This window comes from Rhinoraja longicauda, chromosome 1 (assembly GCF_053455715.1).
Source record: "Rhinoraja longicauda isolate Sanriku21f chromosome 1, sRhiLon1.1, whole genome shotgun sequence".
Lineage (NCBI taxonomy): Eukaryota > Metazoa > Chordata > Chondrichthyes > Rajiformes > Arhynchobatidae > Rhinoraja > Rhinoraja longicauda.
The window spans coordinates 142,774,977-142,801,987 of record NC_135953.1 but is presented as its reverse complement, the minus strand read 5'-3'; the positions used below and the strand labels follow the sequence as shown (position 1 = coordinate 142,801,987).

General features: G+C 50.0%; 1 protein-coding gene across 1 annotated transcript in view; it reads right to left on the bottom strand.

The window, feature by feature from the left end:
* Nucleotides 1-15,937, bottom strand: part of bdh2 (3-hydroxybutyrate dehydrogenase, type 2) — a 32,365-nt gene extending 16,428 nt beyond the window's left edge. The window contains exons 1-3 of the mRNA XM_078413059.1: nt 15,885-15,937; nt 13,372-13,446; nt 11,643-11,721 (exon numbers count right to left, since the gene is read on the bottom strand). Of these exons, the coding sequence (XP_078269185.1) occupies nt 11,643-11,721; nt 13,372-13,443 (151 nt within the window). The 5' untranslated portion in view covers nt 13,444-13,446; nt 15,885-15,937. The remainder of the gene's footprint in view (nt 1-11,642; nt 11,722-13,371; nt 13,447-15,884) is intronic.
* Between the last annotated feature and the right edge of the window lie 11,074 nt (nt 15,938-27,011).

Genomic DNA, 27,011 nt, shown 5'->3' with positions numbered 1-27,011 from the left:
CCTGGTGGGCTGAAGGGCCTGTTTCAACACTGTATTTCTAAACTAAAACTAAACCCAACGAAAATATAAAGTGCTGAGGAAGCAACTGTGGAGGAAATGGGCAGACAACATTGCAAGGCAGGTCCCTTCTGTTGGCCAATCCGAAACATCACCTGTCCATGTTCTCCACAGATGTTGCCTGACCCGCTGAGTTACTCCAGCACTCTGTGTCCATGTTCTCCAGAGATGCTGCCTGACCCGCTGAGTTACTCCAGCACTCTGTGTCCATGTTCTCCAGAGATGCTGCCTGACCCGCTGAGTTACTCCAGCACTCTGTGTCCATGTTCTCCAGAGATGCTGCCTGACCCGCTGAGTTACTCCAGCACTCTGTGTCCATGTTCTCCACAGATGCTGCCTGACCCGCTGAGTTACTCCAGCACTCTGTGTCCATGTTCTCCACAGATGCTGCCTGACCCGCTGAGTTACTCCAGCACTCTGTGTCCATGTTCTCCACAGATGCTGCCTGACCCGCTGAGTTACTCCAGCACTCTGTGTCCATGTTCTCCAGAGATGCTGCCTGACCCGCTGAGTTACTCCAGCACTCTGTGTCCATGTTCTCCACAGATACTGCCTGACCCGCTGAGTTACTCCAGCACTCTGTGTCCATGTTCTCCAGAGATGCTGCCTGACCCGCTGAGTTACTCCAGCACTCTGTGTCCATGTTCTCCAGAGATGCTGACTGACCTACTGAGTTACTCCAGCACTCTGTGTCCATGTTCTCCACAGATACTGCCTGACCTACTGAGTTACTCCAGCACTCTGTGTCCATGTTCTCCAGAGATGCTGCCTGACCCGCTGAGTTACTCCAGCTTTTTGTGTCTATCACCGATCGCTTTGACCTTCCCCTCCTCTCTTCCATCTTTCTTCCCCCCCCCCCACCCCCCAGACCACAATCAGTCTGAAGAAAGGTCCCAACCTGAAATGTCACCTATCTATGATATCTACAGATGCTGCCTGACCTTCTGAGTTATTCTGGCACAGTGTCTATTTTCGTAAACCAGCATCTGCAGTTCCTTGTGTTAAAGGTCTATTATTGTCACGTGTTCCAAGGTACAGTGAAAAACTTTGTTTTGCGTCCTATCCAATCAAATCCGATAATACAAAATTCAATCAAGTCAAACTCCAGTACAATAGGTAGATCAAAGGGGAAGATACAGAGCGCAGAATATAGTTCTCAGCATTGTAGCGCATGAGTTCCACAGACAAAGTCCAATGTCCGCAATGGGGTAGAGGTGAATCGGACAGTACACTACCTTATGGAAGCCTGATAACAAAGGGAAGAAAAAAAGGCAGTGCAGTGTAGGTTCACAAGGTTAATCCCCGGAATGGCGGGACTGTCATTTGAGGAAAGATTGGAAAGACTGTGCTTGTATTCACTGGAATTTAGAAGGATGAGAGGGGATCTTATAGAAATGTATAAAATTATAAAAGGACCGGATTGGATGCAGGAAAAATGTTCCCAATGTTGGGGGAGTCCAGAACCAGGGGCCACAGTCTAAGAATAAAGGGGGAGCATTCAAAATTGAGGAGAGAAAAATCTTTTTCATCCAGAGAGTTGTGAATTTGTGGAATTCGCTGCCACAGAAGGCAGTGGAGGCCAATTCACTGGATGGATTTAAAAGAGAGTTGGATAGAGCTCTAGGGGCTAGTGGAATCAAGGGATATGGGGAGAAGGCAGGCACAGGTTATTGATTGTAGATGATCAGCCATGATCACAGTGAATGGCGGTGCTGGCTCGAAGGGCCAAATGGCCTCCTCCTGCACCTATTTTCTATGTTTCTCTGTTTCTAAGCTGTTCCTGAGTTTAGAGGCTTTCAATCTTCTGTATTTTCCGCCCTGCGGTTGGAGTTGTCCAGTGGGAGGAGATACAGTAGGTCAGTGGTAGGAGGAGCTGGCAAAGATTGTTGCAAAGGCCTGGCTCGCAGCAAGAGAGATGTCTCCTGTAGTCACTCTGGTGCAGAGGAGTTGTCCATGTGCATCTTGGCAGCATGGGGAGCAGCCAGGAGAATGCTTTACACAATTATTCACACTCAGCTGGCAAGGCAAGTGTTCATGGGCAGGTAGGCACCTGGAAGAGCAATGTGTGCAGGAGGGCATGGTGATAACAGAGTGTCCTCTGGTGATGCTTAGGAAAGGTTAGCCTTAGTTTAGAGATACAGCGCGGAAACAGGCCCTTCAGCCCACCAGGTCCGCGCCGACCAGCGATCCCCGCACATTAACACTATCCTACACCCACTAGGGACAATTTTTACAGTTATCAAGCCAATTCACCTACAAACCTGTACGTCTTTGTAGTGTGGGAGGAAACCGAAGATCTCGGAGAAAACCCACGCAGGTCAAGGGGAGAACGTACAAACTCCGTACAGACAGCACCCGTAGTCGGGATGGAACCTGGGTCTCCGGCGCTGCATTCGCTGTAAGGCACCAACTCTACCGCTGCGCCACCGGGAAAGCCATCTGGGGCGGTCTGTCACTACAGGTCAGCAAGGACTGAAGCCCCACCTATACTTTGCATGGGGAGCTAGATCGACAAGAAACAGCAGTAATGATGATCACAGAATCCAATGCTGCACTGGGTACTGCTAGGAAAAGACAAAACTCATAGAAACATAGAAAATATGGCCCTTCGAGTCAGCACTGCCAGTCAATATGATCATGGCTGATCATCCACAATCAGTAACCTGTGCCTGCCTTCTCCCCATATCCCTTGATTCCGCTAGCCCCGAGAGCTCTATCTAACTTTCTTTTAAATTCATCCAGTAAATTGGTCTCCATTGCCCTCTGTGGCAGAGAATTCCTCAAATTCACAACTCTAGGTGAAAAAGTTTTTCCTCATCTCTGTCTTAAATGGTCTCCCCCTTATTCTCAGACTGTGGCCCCTGGCTCTGGACTCCCCCAACATCGGGAACATTTTTTCTGCATCTAGCCTATCCAATTCTTGACGAATTCTATCTGTTTCTATAAGATCCCCTCTCATCCTTCTGAATTCCAGTGAATGCAAGCCCAGTCGACCCAATCTTTCATCATATGTCAGTCCCGCCAACCCGGGAATTAACCTGGTGAACCTACGCTGCACTCCCTCAATAGCAATAATGTCCTTCCTCAAATTAGGAGACCAAAACTGGACACAATACTCCAGGTGTGGTCCCACCAGGGCCCTGTTCAACTGCAGTAGGACCTCCTTGCTACTAAACTCAAATCCTCTCGCAATGAAGGCCAACATGCCATTAGCTTTCTTCACTGCCTGCTGTACCTGCATGCTTACTTTCAGTGACTGATGTACAAGGACACCCAAATCTCGCTGTACTTCCCGTTTTCCTAACCTGACACCATTCAGATCTGCCATCTGCCTTCCACCAAAGTTGCCACCAAAGTGGATAATCTCACATTTATCCACATTATACTGCATCTGCCATGCATCTGTCCACTCACCCAACCTGTTCTAGTCACCCTGCAACCTCATAGCATCCTCATCGCAGCTCACACTGCCACCCAGCTTTGTGTCATCCGCAAACTCAATATCTAACAAGCCCAATACCATCCACGCTTACCAAATCCAGAGAAAGAACGGAAACAAATACGGCTCTATTTTTCACACACACGTATGGTGGGCGTATGGAAGGAGGTAGTTGAGGCAGGTACTATAACAACATTTATCGGATACTTGGACAGGTAACTGCTTAGGAAAGGTTTCAAGGGACATGGGTAGGGGTGACAACTACCTCACTCCCAGTTCCCAGGCATACAGTTCCCGGGCATACTGTGTCCGGGCCTACAGCGTCCGGGCCTACATCGCCGTCTGGGCCTAATACGGGACAAGGGTGGTCCCGTACGGGACAAATCAATTTAGCCTAAAATACGGGATGTCCCGGCTAATAAGGGACAGTTGGCAACCCTAGTGAGAGGGGAAAGGTTTAAAGGGGACCCAAGGGGCAACTTTATTCCACACAGAGGGTGGAGGGTTTATGGAAAGAGCTGTAAGAGGAAGCAGTGGGAGGTGGGTACAATTATAGACATTTTGACAGCACATGGACAGGATAGGCATAGAGGGACATGGGATTAGTTTAGTTTGACAACCTGGCCAGCATAGAGCAGTGGGCCAAAGGGCCTGTTTCCGCACTGTATCACTCTGCAAGCAGTTGCTTTTCCTGCCCAGCTCTGTGTCACTGGAAGCTAATCAGTGCAGGGCACCAATAATTTATACATCCACTGCCATCATGCATCACATCCTAATCAGCAAACCTTACATGATGGATAATGGATGCAACCCGTGGATTGTCACCTTGTGGTGGTGGAGAAGCTTGTGTGGTCCTGAGATCCTGAGAGCGATGCCGTCTGGAGCTACGCTCCTGGTAGGGTCACCCATGGGGGTAAGGTCGAGGGGGAGGTCCCTGGCAAAGAGCAATCCAACCAAAACCTCAACAGTGGAACAGGCGGAGGGAGGATGGCGGCTGACTTTAGTGGAGCGTCACAACGGCTGGGAAGGCGGATGGATGAAGGCTGCAGCAGAAAAGGGTCCCCGGTCGTCTTGGACTCCATGCCACTGGATCCTGACCCAGATCTGTCAAGGACCGTGTGGTGGCTGTCTGTGCACCAGTCTCCCCACGTTAAACAAAGTCATGCACAGGCGTCCCACCCTATGGAGAGGACTTTTTCTTCGAGTGACCGCCGATGATGGATGCAAGTTGATGTTACTCAGACTCATCCAGCACACGGCCTTCTCAGCAAAGAGAAAAAGTGTAGGGGAAAGTGGACTCAGAACAAGGCTGGAGAGAAAGGAAGTGAGAAGGAGAGACAAAGTGTGAGTGTGTGTGTGTGCGAGAGTGAGTGTGCATGTGTCTATGTGTGTGCACGCGTCAGTCTGTGCATGCGCATGCACGCATCTGTGCATGTGTGCTCGCTCGCCTGTGCATGTGCGTGTTCATTTATGTGAGTGCTGAGGCCAGTGTACAAAGGATAGTCTGCATTCTTTGTTCAGCACCCTTCCCCCACCAAACTACCATTCCCCACACGAAATAACACCGCCCTCTACTGGGCACACCTGCAGATGCTGGTTTACAAAATAAACAGTGCTGGAGTAACTCAGCGGCTCAGGCAGCATCTCTGGAGAACATGGACACAGAGTGCTGGAATAACTCAGCGGGTCAGGCAGCATCTCTGGAGAACATGGACACAGAGTGCTGGAGTAACTCAGCGGGTCAGGCAGCATCTCTGGAGAACATGGACACAGAGTGCTGGAGTAACTCAGCGGGTCAGGCAGCATCTCTGGAGAACATGGAGGGGTGATGTCGGGATCCTTCTGCAGACTGACTCAGTTTGCTGAGTTACTCCAGCACTTTGTGTCGTCTCACTTCAACGCTGGGCACCGATGTTGTGGGTTGGCACCTGCGAGCCCTTCTTCACCCACAGCATGATGACAAGGCTGACGTCGTAGCCCCTGGCTGACAGCATTTCGCCAGGTCACTGCCACCAACAGGACACACCCGAGCACCATGGGCCCCCTCCCCTCCCACTAACCAGCACTTCCAAGCTGGAGTATGGTGGCGACTCCGGGCAAGAAGGATGTTGCCAGGACCAGAGGGTGTGAGCTACACGGAGAGGTTGAGTAGGCTGGGTCTCTATTCCATGGAGCGCAGGAGGATGAGGGGAGATCTTATAGAGGTAAACAAAATTATGAGAGGAATAGATCGGGTAGATGCACAGAGTCTTTTACCCAGAGTAGGGGAATCGAGGACCAGAGGACATAGGTTCAAGTTGGAGGAAAAGATTTAATAGGAATCCGAGGGGTAACTTTTTCACACAGAGGGTGGTGGGTGTATGGAACAAGCTGCCAGAGGAGGTAGTTGAGGCTGGGACTATCCCATCGTTTAAGATGCAGTTGGACAGGTACATGGATAGGACAAGTTTGGAGGGTTATAGACCAAGCACAGGCAAGTGGGACTAGTGTAGCTGGGACATGTTGGTCGGTGTGGGCAAGTTGGGCTGAAGGGGCTGTTTCCACACTGTATCACTCTATGACTCTAAGGTGTTGTGGTGGGGGGGGGGGGGGAGGGGGGGTGCGTTGGGGGGGACGAAGGGAAGATGTTGAGTGGACAGAGCACTGGGAGAAGGAGGATTGGGGAGATGACAAAACAATGGCCAACTGGCAGAAGCAGCACCAGATGGGGGGGGTGGGATGGGGGAGCCCCAGGGTGACCAAGCACATCCTGTCGGTGGCAGCTGCCCAAAGATGGTGCAGACCTTAGTGGCTGCAACGTGAGCCACAACAACAGCCGTGTCACCGGGCCGTGCAGTGGGAGAAGGGTTCGCTGGTGCTCTTGTCAAGACTGAGGCACGGTGGCGCAGCGGTAGAGTTGCTGCCTTACAGCGAATGCAGCGCCGGAGACCCGGGTTCCATCCCGACTACGGGTTCTGTCTGTACGGAGTTTGTACGTTCTCCCCGTGACCTGCGTGGGTTTTCTCCGAGATCTTCGGTTTCCTCCCACACTCCAAAGACGTACAGGTTTGTAGGTTAATTGGCTTGGTAAATGTAAAAATTGTCCCTAATGGGTGTAGGATGGTGTTAATGTGCGGGGATCGCTGGTCGGTGCGGACCCGGTGGGCCGAAGGGGCCTGTTTCTGCGCTGTATCTCTAAATCTAAAATCTAAATCTAAATATCCATGCCCGCTCTGGTGTGGTCTGCGAATTTGTAAATTGGATTGGATTTGTACTTGGCTGCACAGTCGTGGGTGTACAAGGAGTAAGGAGGAGGCTGAGAACGCAGCCTTGCGGAGCACCAGTGGTGAGGATTATCGCGGAGGATGATTTGCCCGCTATCCTCACTGATTGGGGTCTGTTGGTCAGGAAGTCCAGGATCCCGTTACAGAGATGAGTGCGGACTCCATTCACCACTGCAGACGGTTCAACAGCCCCGACCGCGGGTGAACAAAGAGGAAGGTGATTGAACTTTATTACCTTCCATCACAGTGAGGAATGTGGAATCCGCTGTGGTGGATGTTTATGTTAAATGTTACTTTATGTGGCTGTGTGTCTTGTTGCTTTTCACTTAGTATGGCTGTATGGTAACTCACATTTCACTGCACCTTAATTGGTGCATGTGACAATAAATTGATCTTGAAATCTTGAATTTGGAAATGTGCTTGGATGGGTTAATGGCATTGAAAGCAGAGCTGTCGTCCATGAATAGCAGTCTGATATAGGCCTCTCTCTTATCCAGGTGATAAGATACAAAGGAACAAAGTACAAGGTCTGGTTATCAATTCTGAAGAGATATGGTGGTATGAATGCAAGAAACTTTAGTTTAGAGATACAGCACGGAAACAGGACCTTCGGCCCAACCGGTCCGCGACTACGGGTTCTGTCTGTACGGAGTTTGTACGTTCTCCCCGTGACATGCGTGGGTTTTCTCCGAGACCTTCGGTTTCCTCCCACACCAAAGACGTGCAGGTTTGTAGGCTGATTGGCTTGGTGTACGTGTAAATTGTCCCGAGTGGGTGTAGGATAGTGTTAATGTGCAGCGATCGCTGGTCGGCGCGGACCCGGTGGGCCGAAAGGGTCTGTTTCTGCGCTGTATCTCTAAACTATAAACTAAAGGCACACACCAACTTCCTGAGACTGAGGCCATTCACCGTGTCTCCAGTGACTCTTACACACTTCTACAGATGCACTGTGGGTAGCACACTGTCGGGCTGCATCACAGCTGGGTGTGGGAACAGCTCTGCCCAAAACCACAACAAATCGCACAGAGTTGTGGATGTAGCCCAGTCCATCACACACACCACACTCCCCACCATTGTAGATGTGGCCCAGTCCATCACACACACCACACTCCCCACCATTGTAGATGTGGCCCAGTCCATCACACACACCACACTCCCCACCATTGTAGATGGGGCCCAGTCCATCACACACACCACACTCCCCACCATTGTAGATGGAGCCCAGCCCATCACACACACACACCACACTCCCCACCATTGTAGATGGAGCCCAGCCCATCACACACACCACACCACACTCCCCACCATTGACTCCATCTACACTCCACGCTGCCTCAGGAAAGCAGCCGATATAACCAAAGACGTGTCCCTGTCCCACCCCGGTCATCCCCTCTTCTCCCCACTCCCGTCCGGCAGAAGGTACAGAAGCTTGAAAGCGCGCACCACCAGACTCAGGAACAGCTTCTTCCCTTCTGTTATCAGGCTTCTGAACGGCCCTTCCATAAGCCAGGGTACTGTCCCATTCACCTTGGACATTGGACTTTGCATCTGAAACTGAGGCGCTATGATGTTAAGAACTATAACCTTAACATGCAAGATGGATTCAACAATGGCTGAATGGGAGATACCAGAGGGTAACGGTTGACAATTGTATGTCAGGTTGGAGGCCAGTGTCTAGTGGAGTGCCCCAAGGATCTGTGTTGGGTCCACTGTTGTTTGTCATTTACATTAATGATCTGGATGATGGTGTGGCAAATTGGATTAGTAAATATGCAGATGATACTAAGATAGGTGGAGTAGTTGATAGTGAGGTAGAGTTTCAAAGTCTACAGAGAGACTTGGGCCTTTTGGAAGGGTGGCTGAAAGATGGCAGATGGAGTTTAATGCTGATAAGTGTGAGGTGCTGCATTTTGGTAGGACAAATCAAAATAGGACGTACAGGGTAAATGGTAGGGAATTGAGGAATGCAGTGGAACAGAGGGATCTGGGAATAACTGTGCATTGTTCCCTGAAGGTGGAATCTCATGTGGATAGGGTGGTGAAGAAGGCGTTTGGTATGCTTGCCTTTATAAATCAGAGCATCGAGTATAGAAGTTGGGATGTAATGTTGAAATTGTACAGGGCATTGGTGAGGCCAAATCTGGAGTATGGTGTGCAGTTCTGGTCGCCAAATTATAGGAAGGATGTCGACAAAATGGAGAGGGTACAGAGGAGATTTACTAGAATGTTGCCTGGGTTTCAGCACTTAGGCTACAGAGAGAGGTTGAACAGGTTGGGTCTTTATTCTTTGGAGCGTAGAAGGTTGAGGGGGGACTTGATAGAGGTTTTTAAAATTTTGAGAGGGACGGACAGAGTTGACGTGGGTAGGCTTTTCCCTTTGAGAGTGGGGAAGATTCCAACAAGGGGACATAGCTTCAGAATTGAGGGACAAAGGTTTAGGGGTAACATGAGGGGGAACTTCTTTACTCAGAGGGTTGTGGCTGTATGGAATGGGCTTCCGGTGGAAGTGGTGGAGGCTGGCTCGATTTTATTATTTAAGAGTAAATTGGATAGGTATATGGATAGGAGGGGATTGGAGGGTTATGGTCTGAGTGCAGGTAGATGAGACTAGGTCAGGGAGAATGGTCGGCGTGGACTGGTAGGGCCGGACAGGCCTGTTTCCATGCTGTAGTTGTTATATGTTATATGTTATATGTTAACCTGCACTAAGTATCTTCCCCTTAGTTGTATCTATTGTACTTGACTTGATTATATTCATGAATATTATCTGATCTGTTTGGATAGCATCCAAACAAAGTTTTTCATTGTAGCTTGGTACATATAACAATAGGAATAATTTTAAACCTAACCACCATTTACCTGATTTTACAGCGTGGAAAAGGGCACTTTCAGCCCACCGGGTCCGCGCTGACCAGCGATCCCCGCACATTAACACTATCCTACACCCACTAGGGACAATTTTTACATTTACCAAACCAATTAACCTACAAACCTGCACGTCTTTGGAGTGTGGGAGGAAACCGAAGATCTTATAGAAAACCCACGCAGGTCACGGGGAGAACGTACAAACTCCATTCAGACAGCACTCGTAGTCGGGATGAAACCCGGGTCTCCGGCGCTGCATTCGCTGTAAGGCAGCAACTCTACCGCTGCACCACCTATCTTTCCCAATATCGCTCAAATCCCTTCAATGTTCAGAAATCAATCAATTTTAGTTTTGAATGAAGTCAATGATCAATACTCCACTGACCTCCCGAGTAGAGAATTCCAAATATTCACCAGCTCTGATAATAGACAATAGACAATAGGTGCAGGAGGAGGCCATTCAGCCCTTCGAGCCAGCACCGCCATTCAATGTGATCACGGCTGATCATTCTCAATCAGTACCCCGTTCCTGCCTTCTCCCCATACCCCCTGACTCCGCTATCCTTAAGAGCTCTATCTAGCTCTCTCTTGAATGCATTCAGAGAATTGGCCTCCACTGCCTTGTGAGGCAGAGAATTCCACAGATTCACAACTCTCTGACAGAAAAAGTTTTGCCTCATCTCAGTTCTAAATGGCCTACTCCTTATTCTTAAACTGTGGCCCCTGGTTCTGGACTCCCCCAACATTGGGAACATGTTTCCAGCCTCTAACGTGTCCAACCCCTTTTACGTGTAATCTTTTACGTTTCGATAAGATCCCCTCTCATCCTTCTAAATTCCAGTGTATACAAGCCTAGTCGCTCCAGTCTTTCAACATATGACAGTCCCACCATTCCGGGAATTAACCTAGTAAACCTACGCTGCACGCCCTCAATAGCAAGAATATCCTTCCTCAAATTTGGAGACCAAAACTGCACACAGTACTCCAGGTGCGGTCTCACTAGGGCCCTGTACAACTGCACACAGTACTCCAGGTGCGGTCTCACTAGGTCCCTGTACAACTGCACACAGTACTCCAGGTGCGGTCTCACTAGGGCCCTGTACAACTGCAGAAGGACTGCCTCTAGGTGCAGACATTTCTCCCCACATCACATCCACTAAGCTAGTATGTTTATTTTGCTGAGTGAAGGTAGACACAAAATGCTGGAGTAACTCAACGGGTTATGCAGCATCTCGGGAGAGAAGGAATGGGTGACGTTTCGGGTCCGAAACGTTACTCATTCCTTCTCTCCCGAGATGCTGCCTGACCCGCTGAGTTACACCAGCATTTTGTGTCTACCTTCGATTTAAACCAGCATCTGCAGTTCTTTCCTACATATCTTACATAGAAAATAGGTGCAGGAGGAGGCCATTTGGCCCTTCGAGCCAGCACCGCCATTCATTATGATCATGGCTGATCATCTACAATCAGTAACCCGTGCCTACCTTCTCCCCATATCCCTTGATTCCGCTAGCCCCTAGAGCTCTATCTAACTCTCTTTTAAATTCATCCAGTGAATTGGCCTCCACTGCCCTCTGTGGCAGAGAATTCCACAGATTCACAACTCTCTGGGTGAAAAAGTTTCTTCTCACCTCAGTTTTAAATGGCCTCCCCTTTATTCTTAGACTGTGGCCCCTGGTTCTGGACTCCCCCAACATTGGGAACATTTTTCCTGCATCTAGCTTGTCCAATCCTTTATATAATTTTATACTTCTCTATAAGATCCCCTCTCATCCTTCTAAACTCCAGTGAATACGAGCCCAGCCTTTCCAATATTTCCTCATATGACAGTCCCGCCATCCCGGGGATTAACCTGGTGAACCTACGCTGCACTGCCTCAATAGCAAGGATGTCCTTTCTCAAGTTAGGAGACCAAGTATCTTGTTGAGTGAACCAAGCTAAACAAACACAGTTATTCCATGAGGAGTTTTCACTACAGATTGTGTGGGAACACAGACACGAACAAGTAGATTGTTCACCTGAGTACTGCAGCAACTCCTTCAGTTTCTCTTCATTGATGTCTGTAGCAATTACTGTCGCACCTTCCTTGCAGAATGCCTCAAAGTTCAAAAGAAAAATCACAATTAATAGGAAAGTCAATTTGATTTTATGTAAATGATGATTACATTCTATCCAACATTGTTCGAACTTCAAAAGCTATTTAAAATTTGTCTGCAAAGATATTCAGTAGCAGCAGTTTCAGAAGTTGAGTTGTGCAGAAAAATAACTGTGGATGCTAGTACAAATCGAAGGTATCACAAAATGCTGGAGTAACTCAAGGAATGAGGGAATGGGTGACGTTTCGGGTCAAGACCCTTCTTCAGAAGTCTGAAGAAGGGTCTTGACCCGAAACATCACCCATTCCCTCTCTCCGAGATGCTGCCTGACCTGCTGAGTTACTCCAGCATTTTGTGATACCTCATAAGTTGAGTTGGTAGTTAATGCAACATCATGTGTTATTTTGGGAGCTCCATGCCGTGGAGAGTTTCAACCATCCCGACGCCGGAGTTTCGATCATTCCAACGTGAGGTCTCCGACATCGGACGGTCGGCAGCGGCGACTGTGGATGGTTCAACAGCCCCGACCGCAGGAGAACAAAAAGGAAGGTGATTGAACTTTATTACCTTCCATCACAGTGAGGAATGTGGAACTGCTGGGGTGGATATTCATGCTAAATTTTATTTTATGTGGCTGTGTGTCTTGTTGCTTTTTACTTACTATGGCTGTATGGTAACTCAAATGTTACTGTACCTTAATTGGTACACGTGACAATAAACTGATCTTGAATCTTAAGAAAAAGCTGAACTCACTCTCAGCGATGTGAACTGCCAGTTGAACAAGATAAGTTCTAACACCGTAAAGAGTAAAACAGAGGGCGGCACAGTGGCGCAGCGGTAGAGTTGCTGCCTTACATCCGCAGAGACCCTGGTTCCAGCCTGACTACAGGTACCGTCTGTATGAAGATTACACGTTCTCTCTGTGACCATGTGGGTTTTCTCCAGGCGCTCTAGTTTCCTCCCAGATTCCAAAGACCTGCAGGTTTGTGGGTTAATTGGTCTCTGTAAATTTCCCACAGAGTGTAGGACATAGAACTAGTGTATGGGCGATTGTTGGTCGGTGTGGATTTGGTGGGCCAAAGAAGCCCATTTCCACACTGTTTACTCGGTCACTGTGATGCAGCGGTAGAGTTGCTGCCTTACAGCGAATGCAACGCCGGAGACCCGGGTTCCATCCCGACTACGGGTGCTGTCTGCACGGAGTTTGTACGTTCTCCCCGTGACCTGCAAGGGTTTTCTCCGAGATCTTCGGTTTCCTCCCACACTCCAAAGACGTACAGGTATGTAGGTTAATTGGCTGGGTAAATGTTAAAAAAAAATTGTCCCTAGTGGGTGTAGGATAGTGTTAATGTACGGGGATCACTGGGCGGCACGGACTTGGAGGGCCGAAAAGGCCTGTTTCCAGCTGTATATATATGATATATGATATGATATGATATCTTCGGTTTCTTCCCACACTCCAAAGACGTACAGGTTTGTAGGAGAATTGGCTTGGTAAATGTAAATTGTCCCTGGTGGGTGTGGGATTGTGTTAATGTGCGGGGATCGCTGGTCAGCGCGGACCAGTTGGGCCGAAGGGCCTGTTTCTGCGCTGTATCTCGAAACTAAACTAAACTAAACTGTATCTAAAAGTAAAACTAAGAGGACTTACAATTGCACACGCCCGTCCGATGCCCTGTGCAGCAGCCGAGAGCACAATCACCTTCCCATCCAACCGGCCCATCGTCTGAGGGGAGAGTCATTACACACAGAGAATCACTTTCTTTGCCCCATTACAGGGAAGATGTGGAGGCTTTGGAGAGGGTGCAGAGGAAGTTTACCAGAATGATAGATGCAAAATGTTGGAGTAACTCAGCGGGACAGGCAGCATCTCTGGAGAACATGGACACAGAGTGCTGGAGTAACTCAGCGGGTCAGGCAGCATCTCTGGAGAACATGGACACAGAGTGCTGGAGTAACTCAGCGGGTCAGGCAGCATCTCTGGAGAGTAGGAATGGGTGATGTTTCGGGTCGAGACCCTTCTTCAAACTGATGCATGGGGAGGGGGCGGGACAAAGATAGGATGTAGTCGGAGACAGGAAGACTGGTGGGAGAACTGGGAAGGGGGAGGGGATGGAGAGGGAAAGCAGGGACTACCTGAAGTTAGAGAAGTCAATGTTCATAAACGACCCAGTTTTTTTCCTACACATTTTACCAGAATGATGCCTGGATTCGAGGGTGTTAGTTACAGGGAGAGGCTGGATAAACTTGCATTATTTTCTCAGGAACACCGTAGGTTGCGGGGAGACCTGATAGAAGTATATAAAATTATGAGGGGCAAAGAACCTTTTTTCCCCCAGGGTGAAAATGTCAAAGACCAGAGGGCAGGGCTTTAAGGTGAGAGGGGGAACGTTTAAAGGAGATGTGTGGGCCAAGTCTTTTCCTGCACAGAGGGTCATGAGTGGCTGGAACAGGTTGCTGGAGGTGGATGGAGCCAGTTACAATAGTGACATTGAAGAGGCCCTTAAATATGCTGGGAATGGAAGGATATGGATCATGTGCAGTCAGATGAGTTTATCGTGTTCAGAATAGACATTGTGGGCCGAAGGGTCTGTTCCTGTGTTGGACTGTTCTATGGTCCAAGTGGAACTGGTGCAGTTTTACATTCTAAATTGAGAGTGGACAACTAGGGTTGCCAACTGTCCCGTATTAGCCGGGACATCCTGAATATTGGGCTAAATTGGTTTGTCCTGTACGGGACCGCCATTGTCCCGTATTAGGCCCGGGGGGACACTGCAGGCCTGAACACTGCAGGTCCGGACACTGTAGGCCCGGGGACCGCCATAGGCCCAGATCGTGCAGGCCAGGACAGTGTAGGCACGGACGCCACCTAACGGAGGTTGCGTAGCAACCCGCCTCCACCATTGGTGCAGCAGGAGTATGTGGCCGCTGGCTGGGTGAGGTCACGCCACCTTTTGTCCCTTATTTGGGAGTGAGATAGTTGGCAACCCTATAGAAAACTGGACATAGAATCACAGTTGTGGAGTTCAACAGCATGGAAACAGGCCCTTCAGGACAACTCGTCCATGCCGGCCAATAAGCCCCATCGAAGCGAGTCCCATTTGCCCGCCTGCTCCTCCTCTAACCTTGCATCCCCCACCCTCCCCATCCCCCCCATCACCCCCACCCTCCCCATCACCCCCACCCTCCCCCATCACCCCCACCCTCCCCCCCACCCTCCCATCACCCCCACCCTCCCCATCACCCCCCCATCACCCCACCCTCCCCCATCACCCCACCCTCCCCCATCACCCCCACCCTCACCCCCACCCTCCCCATCACCCCCCCATCCCCCCCACCCTCCCCCATCACCCCCACCCTCCCCCATCACCCCCACCCTCCCCCATTACCCCCACCCTCCCCCATCACCCCCACCCTCCCCCATCCCCCCCACCCTCCCCCATCCCCCCATCACCCCCACACTCCACCATCACCCCCACCCTCCCCCACACTCCCCACCCTCCCCCATCACCCCCACCCTCCCCACATCACCCCCACCCTCCCCCATCCCCCCACACTCCCCCATCACCCCCACCCTCCCCCATCACCCCCACACTCCCCCATCACCCCCACCCTCCCCCATCACCCCCACCCTCCCCCCCACCCTCCCATCACCCCCACCCTCCCCATCACCCCCCCACCCCCCCCATCCTCCCCCATCACCCCACCCTCCCCCATTACCCCCACCCTCCCCATCACCCATCCCCCCATCACCCCCACCCTCCCCCATCACCCTCACCCTCACCCTCCCCCCCATCACCCCCACACTCCCTCCCCATCCCCCCATCACCCCCATCCCCCCATCACCCGCACCCTCCCCCATCACCCCCACCCTCCCCCATCACCCCCACCCTCCCCCATCCCCCCCACACTCCCCCATCACCCCCACCCTCCCCATCCCCCCATCACCCCCACCCTCCCTATCCCCCCATCACCCCCACCCTCCCCCAATCACCCCACCCTCCCCATCCCCCATCCCCCCCACCCTCCCCCATCCGCCCATCCACAGCACCCAGTCGCGCAGGGAGCCAGGGTCACGGTGTGGGCGGACGGTGCCCCACGCTGTGACAGGTTGCTCTCCACGCCAGCAACAAGCAGTAAGTGCACGGACCCCCGGCTCCTCACCGCACTCCAGCGATGCCCACAGTGTCCAGCGATGCCCACAGTGTCCAGCGATGCCCACAGTGTCCAGCGATGCCCACAGTGTCCAGCGATGCCCACAGTGTCCAGCGATGCCCACAGTGTCCAGCGATGCCCACAGTGTCCAGCGATGCCCACAGTGTCCAGCGATGCCCACAGTGTCCAGCGATGCCCACAGTGTCCAGCGATGCCCACAGTGTCCAGCGATGCCCACAGTGTCCAGCGATGCCCACAGTGTCCAGCGATGCCCACAGTGTCCAGCGATGCCCACAGTGTCCAGCGATGCCCACAGTGTCCAGCGATGCCCAGCTGCACTTTGCCCCGGGTTTATGGACACGGTGCCTCACGTCATATACGCCCACTCACAGCGTCCGCCCACCCTCCCCACACACACACACCCCACACACACCCCACACACACCCCACACACACACACACACACCCCACACACACACACCCCACACACACACACCCCACACACACACACCCCACACACACCCCACACACACACCCCACACACACACACCCCACACACACACACCCCACACACACACACACACCACACACACCCCACACACACACACCACACACACACACACCCCACACACACACACACACCCCACACACACACACCCCACACACACCCCCCACACACACACACCCCACACACACCCCACACACACACACACACACACACACCCCACACACACACACACACACACACCCCACACACACACACACACACACACACCCCCCACACACACACACACACCCCACACACCCCACACACACACACCCACACCCACACCCCACACACACACACCCCACACACACACACCCGACACAACCCCCCCCCCCCACACACACCCCACACACACACACACCCCACACACACCCCACACCCCCCACACACACACACACACACCCCACACACACACACCCCACACACACACACCCCACACAACCCCCCCCCCCACACACACCCCACACACCCACCCCACACACACACACCACACACACACACCACACACACACACCACACCCACACACCCCACACACCCACCCCCCCCCCCCCCCAACACCCCCCCCCCCCCCAACCAACAAACCTGTATGTCTTTTGGAGTGTGGGAGGAAAGTGGAGCACCCAAGGAAAACCCTCGTGGTCAAAGGGTGATCGTGCACACTTCACACAGGCAGCACCCGTAGTCAGGATCAAACCTGGGTCTCTGGCACTGCAAGGCAGCAACTCTACTGCTGCTCCACTATGCTGCCCTTGATAAATGAACTGATCAAGTGAAAAAATAACTTCCAAACCAGCATTTATGAAGATTAATAAATTATGGACTCAGTCCATTAATTATTTCCAGAGTTACATGAACTGGAAAGGCTTATAAAAGTGGACCAATCACTGCAACACACAGAGTAACTCAGTGGGTCAGGTGGGATTTCAGGAGAACATGGATAGATGACGTGTAGAAAGGAACTGCAGATGCTGGTAAATACTGAAGAAAGACACAAAGTGCTGGAGTATCTCAGCGGGTCAGGCAGCATCTCTGGAGAACATGGACACAGAGTGCTGGAGTCAGGGCCGTTTTTACAGCATTATGGGCCCCCGGCAAAGCAGTGTACTGGGGCCCCTACCGTTACTCTCCCCCACCCCCCTTTCCCTACCAGCCCCCCCCTGCCGTGCCGGCGAAAAGCACTTACCGAAAAGCACTTAGCGATGGACTTAGGGTGCTACATTGTTATGAAAAGCACTTACAGATCACTGTGAGAAGCACTTAGGTACCGAAAATGTTGCGAAAAAAGCACTTATTGAACCTACATTTTTAAAGTAGTATTTATTTATTGCAAGTCACTTAACGTACACAGATCAGCATGGGGCCCCTATGCTCGTGGGCCCACGGGCAAGTGCCCATCAGGCCCATGCGTTAAGACGGCCCTGGCTGGAGTAACTCAGCGGCTCAGGCAGCATCTCTGGAGAAAAAGGATGGGTGACGTTTTATGTTGGGACCTTCTTCAGCAGAGATGCTGCTTAATCTGCTGAGTTACTACAGCTCTTTATGTCTATCTTTGGTATATACCAGCATCTACAGTTTCTTTCGACTCATGGATAGATGACGTTCAGGGCCAGGACCCTTCTTCAGACCGAAAAATCACTTGAGAGTCTGAAGAAGGCTACCGACCCATGTTCTTCAGAGTTGTTACCTGAACTGCTGAATTACTCCAGCACTCTGTGTCCATGTTCTCCAGAGATGCTGCCTGACCCACTGAGTTACTCCAGCACTCTGTGTCCATGTTCTCCTGAGATGCTACCTGATCCGCTGAGTTACTCCAGCACTCTGTGTCCTCTTTTGTAAACCAGCATCTGCAGTTCCTTGTGTCTACCGATAAGTACTGTGTTCAGTTTTAGTCACTCTGCTTAGAGGAAAGAGGTAATTAAGCTGGAAAGGGTGCAGAGAAGATTTACGAGGATGTTGTTAGGTCTGAAATATCGGGAAAGGTTGTGCAGGCTTGTGTTTTTATTCCTTGGACAGCAGGAGATTTTTACGAGGTAGAAAATCATGAGGGGAATAGAGACATTTTGCCCAGGGTAGGGGAAATTAAGAACCATGGAAAATAGTGTAACGGGTGGCACCGTCAGCGAAGGCAGTCGCGCCAACGGTCTGTCTGTCTCTTGGTATTTTTTGTTATTTTTAGTGTGTTTTAAATGTCTGTGTTAATGTTCTCTGGTTTGTTTTATGTGAGGGGTGGGGGAAGGGGGGGGGTCGGGGGAAACATTTTTCAATCTCTTACCTTGCGGGAGATGCGATTTTTTTCCGGGTCGTATCTCCGGTCGTTCTGAGGCCTAACATCATGGAGCTGGCAGCCTTGCTCGAGACTGACTTTGAGCCCCATCGTGGGACCGTGGACTTACCATCCGAGCCTGCGATCTCTTCCCTGGGATCGACGCTCCAACTACGGCCTGCGGATTTCAACATCGAGGAGCTCGCAGTCCTGGTCTGATTAATAAATATGCTGAAGATTATAGATAATGAGGGACACAGAGGGACATAGATCAGGTGAAAAGTTGGGTCAAGCAATGGCAAAAATAATTTAATCCAGGCCAGTGTGAGGTGAGGCCTTTTGGGGTCGTGCGTTACGCTGCTGAGAACTATATTCCGCACTCTGTATCTTCCCCTTTGCTCTCCCTATTGTACTTGAGTTTGACTTAATAATATCTATGTGCCAACTTCCTCACTCCCAAATAAGGGACAAAAGGTGACGTCACCGCCCCACGTGATCTCACCCAGCCAGCGGCCACGTGCTCCCGCTCCACCAGTGGTGGCCGCCCGGGCCGGGAGGCGGGTTGCTATGCAACCCCCGTTAGGCGGCGCCCGGGCCTCCGAGCCTACACTGTCCGGGCCTACAGCGGCACCCGAGCCTACATTGTCTGGGCCTACAGTGTCCGGGCCTACAGTGTCCGGGCCTACAGCGGCACCCGATCCTACAGTGTCCGAGCCTACAGTGTCCGGGCATACAGCGGCACCCCGGCCTACAGTGTCCGGGCCTACACTGTCTGGGCCTACAGTGTCCGGGCCTACAGTGTCCAGGCCTACAGCGGCTCCCGGGCCTACAGTGCCCGGGCCTACAGTGGCACCCGGGCCTCCAGTGTCTGGGCCTAGTGTCCGGGCCTACAGCGGCTCCCGCACCTAGTGTCCAGACCTACAGTGTCTGTGCCTACAGTGTCCGGGCCTACAGCAACTCCTGGGCCTACATTGTCCGGGTCTACACTGTCCGGGCCTACAACGCCCCCCCGGGCGTATTACAAGACAAGGGCCAAACGGGACGGGACAAACCAATTTAGGCCAATATACGGGATGTCCCGGCTAAGACGGGACAGTTGGCAACCCTAATGTGTAGTATTAACTGATCTGATTGGATAGCATGCAAAACAAAGCTTTACACTGTACCTCAGTACATGTGACACCAATAAACCTAAAGCTAATCTAATACTGACTGAACATAAACAGTGAACAGTGGGACAATTTAAGCACTGATGTACAGAGGGACCTTGGGGTAAAAGTTCATTGCTCCCAGAAAATGGTGACACAAATGGACAGGATAATGAAGAAGATGTTTAGCTTGCTTGCCTTCATAGGCAGTGATTTCAGTATAAGAGTGGGGCATAAGGTTGCCAACTGTTCCGTATTAGCCGGGACATCCCGTATTTTGGGGTAAATGGGTTTGTCCCTTATGGGACCACCCTTGTTCCGTATTAGGCCCGGGTGGCGCTGTAGGCCTGGATGCAGTAGGCCCGGACAGTGAGGGCCCCGATGTGGTAGGCCCCGAAGCTGTAGGCCTGACGCTATAGGTCCCAACAGTTTAGGTCCTGACACTAGGTTTCTGACATTTTAGCTCCGGACAATGTAGGTCCGGAGGCCCGGGTGCCGCCTAACTGGGAGGCGGTTGTGTACCAACCCGCCTCCCGGCCTGGACGGCAGCCATTGGTGCAGCGGGAGCACGTGGCCGCTGGTTGGGTGACGTCACTTTTTGTCCCGTATTTGGGAGTGAGGAAGTTGGCACCCCTAGTGGAGCATCATGTTGCAGTTGTACAAGGTATTGGTTAGGCCATGCTTGGAATATTGTGGTACCCCTCCTCATCCCCTCTTGTACTACCCTATGAATGATTGAAGGAGGGTCCCAGCCTAAAACATCACCCATCCTATACTCTCCAGAGATGCAACCTCCCACCCCTTCAATTACTCCAGCACTTTGTGTCTATCTTTGGTAGAAACCAGCATCTGTAGTTCCTTGTTTCCACATGATTTCTAATTGGTTTTTGCATGACTGTCTTGTTTTGCAGTCTTTTCCATTTTCACTGACATGTATAACTTATGTACAATTTATGTTGTGTGTAAGCCAGACACAAAATGCTGGAGTAACTCAGCGGGACAGGTGGCATCACCGGAGAGAAGGAATGGGTGACATTTCGGGTCGAGACCCTTCTTCAGACCCTCATATGATGTCTTTGCGTGTTGTCTGAATCTATGTGTTTGTGATGCTGCTGTAAGCAAGGATGATTGTACATGAACATTGGTTTGCGCTGGTACATGACAATAAACCCAACTTGACCACTAATCACATGGACTTAAGTGTTAAGGAACTGGAGCTGGAGTCCCTAAAGACGGTCGGCTGATCCCTCGTCGTTCGGCTTCCGACAATGCCTGCAACTGAGTAGGCCCCAGACGTGGCAGCCTAGTAGGCCCCACACGTGGCAGCCTAGTAGGCCCCACACGTGGCAGCCGAGTAGGCCCCACAGGTAGCAACTGAGTAGGCCCCAGACGTGGCAGCCGAGTAGGCCCCAGACGTAGCAGCCGAGTAGGCCCCACACGAAGCAGCCGAGTAGGCCCCACACGTGGCAACCGAGTAGGCCCCAGACGTAGCAACCGAGTAGGCCTTAGACGTGGCAGCTGAGTAGGCCCCAGACATGGCAGCCTAGTAGGCCCCAGACATGGCAGCCAAGTAGGCCCCACAGGTAGCAACTGAGTAGGCCCCAGACATAGCAGCCGAGTAGGCCCCACATGAAGCAGCCGAGTAGGCCCCACACGTAGCAGCCGAGTAGGCCCCAGACGTGGCAGCCGAGTAGGCCCCAGACGTGGCAGCCGAGTAGGCCCCAGACGTGGCAGCCGAGTAGGCCCCAGATGCAGATTCCTCTGGAATCAGCCTACCAGGTGGAGAGGGGAATGCAGATGCTGGGCAAGTTTGTATTCCCATTTACCTGCCCAGGCTCAGCGGCCAAATCAAATGGAGAGGACACTTCATCCTTGCTGGGCACAGTGAGATGTAACCACGGAAGAAAAATCCCCCTCTCCAAGCAGGACAACGCCAATCCTCACCATTACCTCCCGCAGACGGACGCATGCCAGTACAGGTGTACAGGCCTCAATTGGAATTTAAAGAAGACACAAAAATTAAACAACACTAAGAATACTGACTTTCACAATACAATAACATCAGCCACCCGCTCATATTTCCTCTTCAAATATTTCATCTAATATTTTTTTGTATAAAATTTTACACAATTATTTGGCAAATCTACTAATTACTTTACAGGTTCAAAGTTGGTTCTGTATCTGCCTTACTAGTGCATTAACGGGACCATTGGTACCACTGTTTCTGTGGACATGTTACTCACTTTGGGCTTACTCCACCAAAGCTTTGATGTCTGAATGCTGAGCACGTAGGCTCATGTGTGGCAAAAGTTACTATCTCGTTGAAATTATAAGTATGTTTCATACAGCACCATCTTCGAACACACCCTGTGATCTTGATCGCAATGTACACATAATGCCAAAATACTAATTTGCTGCCTAGAAATTAATACTTGCCTAACAACAGTCTTAAAATAATATGAGCCCAACTTTGGGTCGGCTGTAACCACTATCTGGAGCCCACACACACATTCTGTACTCTGATACGCCACCGAGCCGGCACCACATGGGGAGCCACGACGAAGACACTGCGCATGTCCACAGTGGCCCTGGTGTTCTCAGCCACCGAGTACTGCACCCCGGTCTGGTGCCGTAGCCCTCACGCTAAGAAACTGGATGCTGCCCTTAGCAACGCCCACGGACTGTCTCCGGATGCCCACGAGCTACCCCAGTAAACCAACTGCCCGTCCTTGCCGGCATCGCCCTGGCCAACATCAGACGAGAAGCAGCCACGCTGCCCCTTTCTGGCCACAGTTTAAGAATAAGGGGTCGGCCATTTAGAACGTAGATGAGGAAAAACTTTTTCAGTCAGAGTTGTGAATCTGTGGAATTCTCTGCCTCAGAACGAGGTCTTATTATACCTGGACGATGACACGTTGGCCTGGCTCGTCTCAACGGAACTGCAGGTCTAAAAGACCTACGACAGAAGAAGAAGCAGACAGTCTACTTGCCGAAAAGCCTGTTCCTGTGCTGCATTATTCTATGTTCTATCAGTTGTGTACTCCTTCAAAGAGGATCAGTTGTGTACTTCTTGTTGTAGATTGCCATATTAGATCACCTCATTTATTATGCATGCTACACATTCCACATGTGATCCAGTCCGGATCTTCATCCCTACCTTGACTATGTCAGCTGCCTTACGCAGTCTCACAGCAGACTTGATGCTGACTACAGAGATGATAGCATGTAATGTTTCCTCCACTTGTGTTACAATAAAACTATGAGTTGTTACTCCTGTGTATGGGTCTGATTCCAACAACATGGTGTCAGAAGTTTTGAACCTTTTAATCGCCTAGTTTGGTTCCGGTTTATCTTAGCTAGTTTTTTTCTGTTCTGTTTGTTATCTCGCTACGGCTACTAGGTTTCGGAAGCCCGATCCGCTCGTATTTGATGGCGACTTCGCTGAGCGCTGGCGCATCTTCGAGGAGGACTTCAACATTTATATCCGTACAGCACATCATGCTGCACCACCAGAAATTCGAGCATCTATCCTCCTCAACCTGGCTGGTACAGAAGCCTTTCGACGTGCACACCGGTTCCACTGCGCTCCAGCCCAGTTGGATCCCGTGGGCATTCAGATCATCCCAGCAGAATCTATAGATGATCCAGCCTGCCTACTGAACAAGTCCAGACAGCTGTATGAGCTACGCACCAATCTTGTAATGGAGCGCCACAGATTCTTTGCGTGCAGCCAGATTCAAGGTGAGCCAGTGGAAGCCTATATCAGGTCTTTAAAACGTATTAATAGCCAATGCGCATTTGAAAACTTGTGCGACAGTCTCGTTTGTGACAGACTGATATATGGCAGTCTTAATGACAAGGTGCAGGAAGAGGCAGATTCATGGAGGATGGACACAAAATGCTGGAGTACTCAAACTGATGAAGAGTCTTGACCCAAAACGTCATCTATTCCTTTTCTCCAGAGATGCCGCATGACCCGTTGAGTTACTCCAGGATTATGTGTCCATCTTCTGTGTAAATCAGCATCTGCAGTTCCTTCTCACACAGATCTATGAAGGATGTGTAAATCAAGGACAAGAATTTTACAATCAAGCACATGGATGGACAGGATCTGACACACAGGTTATAGGGAGCAGAGTTTTGGCTAACCTAAGTTTACAATGCAGAACAAAGGAGATTTGAGTGAGTCCATTCACAAAGTCAATTACGGAAGGAACAAAGGGATCAAAGAGGATTTAACATTAGATGACCAGAAGCAGTGAAGGAGAAGGAATTATTTATGCTTGATGATGGGAATCATTTCGGATCAGAAACACAGCTTAGTGTTAAATAAGTGGGAAAAGAGCTGTGAATATTCCATTGCCATCACAAACAGACGAGCAAATATTGTTGCAGTTTGTGGCAAGGAACTGAAGATAATCAGTTTGGTCTTCCCAATATTTAATTTTACATTGCAGAGATTTTATAGAAAACAGGAGGAAACAACCCTTAATTGTATGCAACGGGACATTTTAGTGAAGCAGTGATTCTACAGTAATATCGGAATAAACTTTTTAAAAGCTGTAATTTTGAATGTTTATTTAAATAACGAAACAGTACTAGTCTTAACATGAAAATTATATCCAAAAAAGAGATTGGCACTTAAACTTATCTATAGAATAAAATAAACATTAAAAAGATCTGTCATACTACCGCGAAAAGATTGCTAAGGCCACATAAAATACGTTTCCAGGAACTCAATTAAAAGAACCTCTTAATTTCTTTTCTGGTTGTCACAGATATCCAATTTGTAAATCGGAGGGCAAGCAGAATGTTTAAAAAAGAACTTCCAAAACATAGTGCCCGAGAAACAATTCCATTTTAAAATTGACCTGATGATATAGATGTATATTTAATAATAAATAATATTCTTGTAAAAATAAAAACTATTTACATTTATTTTAAACCTCTGGTGATGTATGGATATAAAAAGGGGAAATTATATCAACCCTTATTGATGTACAGATGTATCACATAAAGCAATTGGCACTTGAGATTATCTATTGAGGAAGATTTGAATGAAATGGACATCATAAAGATTCTTAAGACTACATTTAAAATTATGCTAAGCCCACACAAAATAAATACTACGTTTCCAGGAAATGGATGGGTAGAATCTGTTCCATTCCCCCCACCCCCCAGATTGTCACAATTTCCAATTCCAATGCAAGCAGAATGTTTAAAAATATATACTGTACTTCCAAAACTTAGCAGTAAATCTGTGCCCTGAGAAACAGTTCCATTTCATAATTGGCCTGATGATATGTAGATGTATATTAATAAATAACATTTATATTAAAAATAAACTAGACACGCTTAGTTACAAGCCCTATTGATGTATAAAAAAGGGGGAAATTATATCAATCCTCTGATGTATGGACATTAAAGGGGAAATATTATCAACTCTCATTAATGTGAAGGAGAATAACTGCAGATGCTGGTACATACTGAAGGTATCATAAAATGCTGGAGTAACAGCATCTCAGGAGAGAAGGAATGGGTCAAGACCCTTCTTCAGACTGATGTCAGGGGAGGGGGCGGGGTCCCACATAAGAGATTGGGGTACAAACTTAAAGCATACGGTATTGTGGGTTCAGTATTGATGTGGATAGAGAACTGGCTGGCAGACAGGAAGCAAAGAGTAGGAATAAATGGGTCCTTTTCGGAATGGCAGGCAGTGACTAGTGGGGTACCGCAAGGCTCAGTGCTGGGACCCCAGCTATTTACAATATATATTAATGATTTGGACGAGGGAATTGAATGCAACATCTCCAAGTTTGCGGATGACACGAAGCTGGGGGGCAGTGTTAGCTGTGAGGAGGATGCTAGGAGGCTGCAACGTGACTTGGATAGGTTAGGTGAGTAGGCAAAGGCATGGCAGATGCAGTATAATGTGGATAAATGTGAGGTTATCCACTTTGGTGGCAAGAACAAGAAAACAGACTATTACCTGAATGGTGGCCGATTAGGAGAAGGGGAGATGCAACGAGACCTGGGTGTCGTGGTACACCAGTCATTGAAAGTAGGTATGCAGGTGCAGCAGGCAGTGAAGAAAGCGAATGGTATGTTGGCATTCATAACGAGGGGATTTGAGTATAGGGGCAGGGAGGTTCTGCTGCAGTTGTACAGGGCCTTGGTGAGACCACACCTGGAGTATTGCGTACAGTTTTGGTCTCCTAATCTGAGGAAATACATTCTTGCCATAGAGGGAGTACAGAGAAGGTTCACCAGATTGATTCCTGGGATGGCAAGACTTTCATATGAAGAAAGACTGGATAGACTCGGTTTGTACTCGCTGGAATTTAGAAGATTGAGGGGAGATCTTATAGAAACTTACAAAATTCTTAAGGGGTTGGACAGGCTAGATGCAGGAAGATTGTTCCCGATGTTGGGGAAGTCCAGAACAAGGGGTCACAGTTTAAGGATAAGGGGGAAGTCTTTTAGGACCGAGATGAGAATGTTTTTTTTCACACAGAGAGTGGTGAGTCTGTGGAATTCTCTGCCACAGAAGGTAGTTGAGGCCAGTTATTTGGCTATATTTAAGAGGGAGTTAGATGTGGCCCTTGTGGCTAAAGGGATCAGGGGGTATGGAGAGAAGGCAGGTACAGGTTACTGAGTTGGATGATCAGCCATGATCATATTGAATGGCGGTGCAGGCTCGAAGGGCCGAATGGCCTCCTCCTGCACCTATTTTCTATGTTTCTATGACAAAGATAGGAGTTAGTTGGAGACAGGATGACTGTGAGAGAACTGGGAAGGGGTGGGGAAAGAGAGGGACAGAGGGACTATCTGAAGTGGAGAAGTCAATGTTCATACTGCTGGGGTGTAAGCTGCCCAAGCAAAATACGAGATGGTGTTCCTCCAATTTGTGGTGTGCCTCACTATGACACTGGAGGAGGTCCATGACAGAAAGGTCAGACTGGGAGTGGGAGGGAGAGTTGAAGTGCTGAGCCACAGGATGATCAGGTTGGTTCAGGCGGACTGAGCGAAGGTGTTGAAACGATCGCCGAGCCTGCGTTTGGTCTCGCCGATGTAGAGAAGTTGACATCTGGAACTGCGGATACAATAGATGAGGTTGGAGGAGGTGCAGGTGAACCTCTGTCTCACCTGGACAGACCATTGGGTCCTTGGATGGAGTT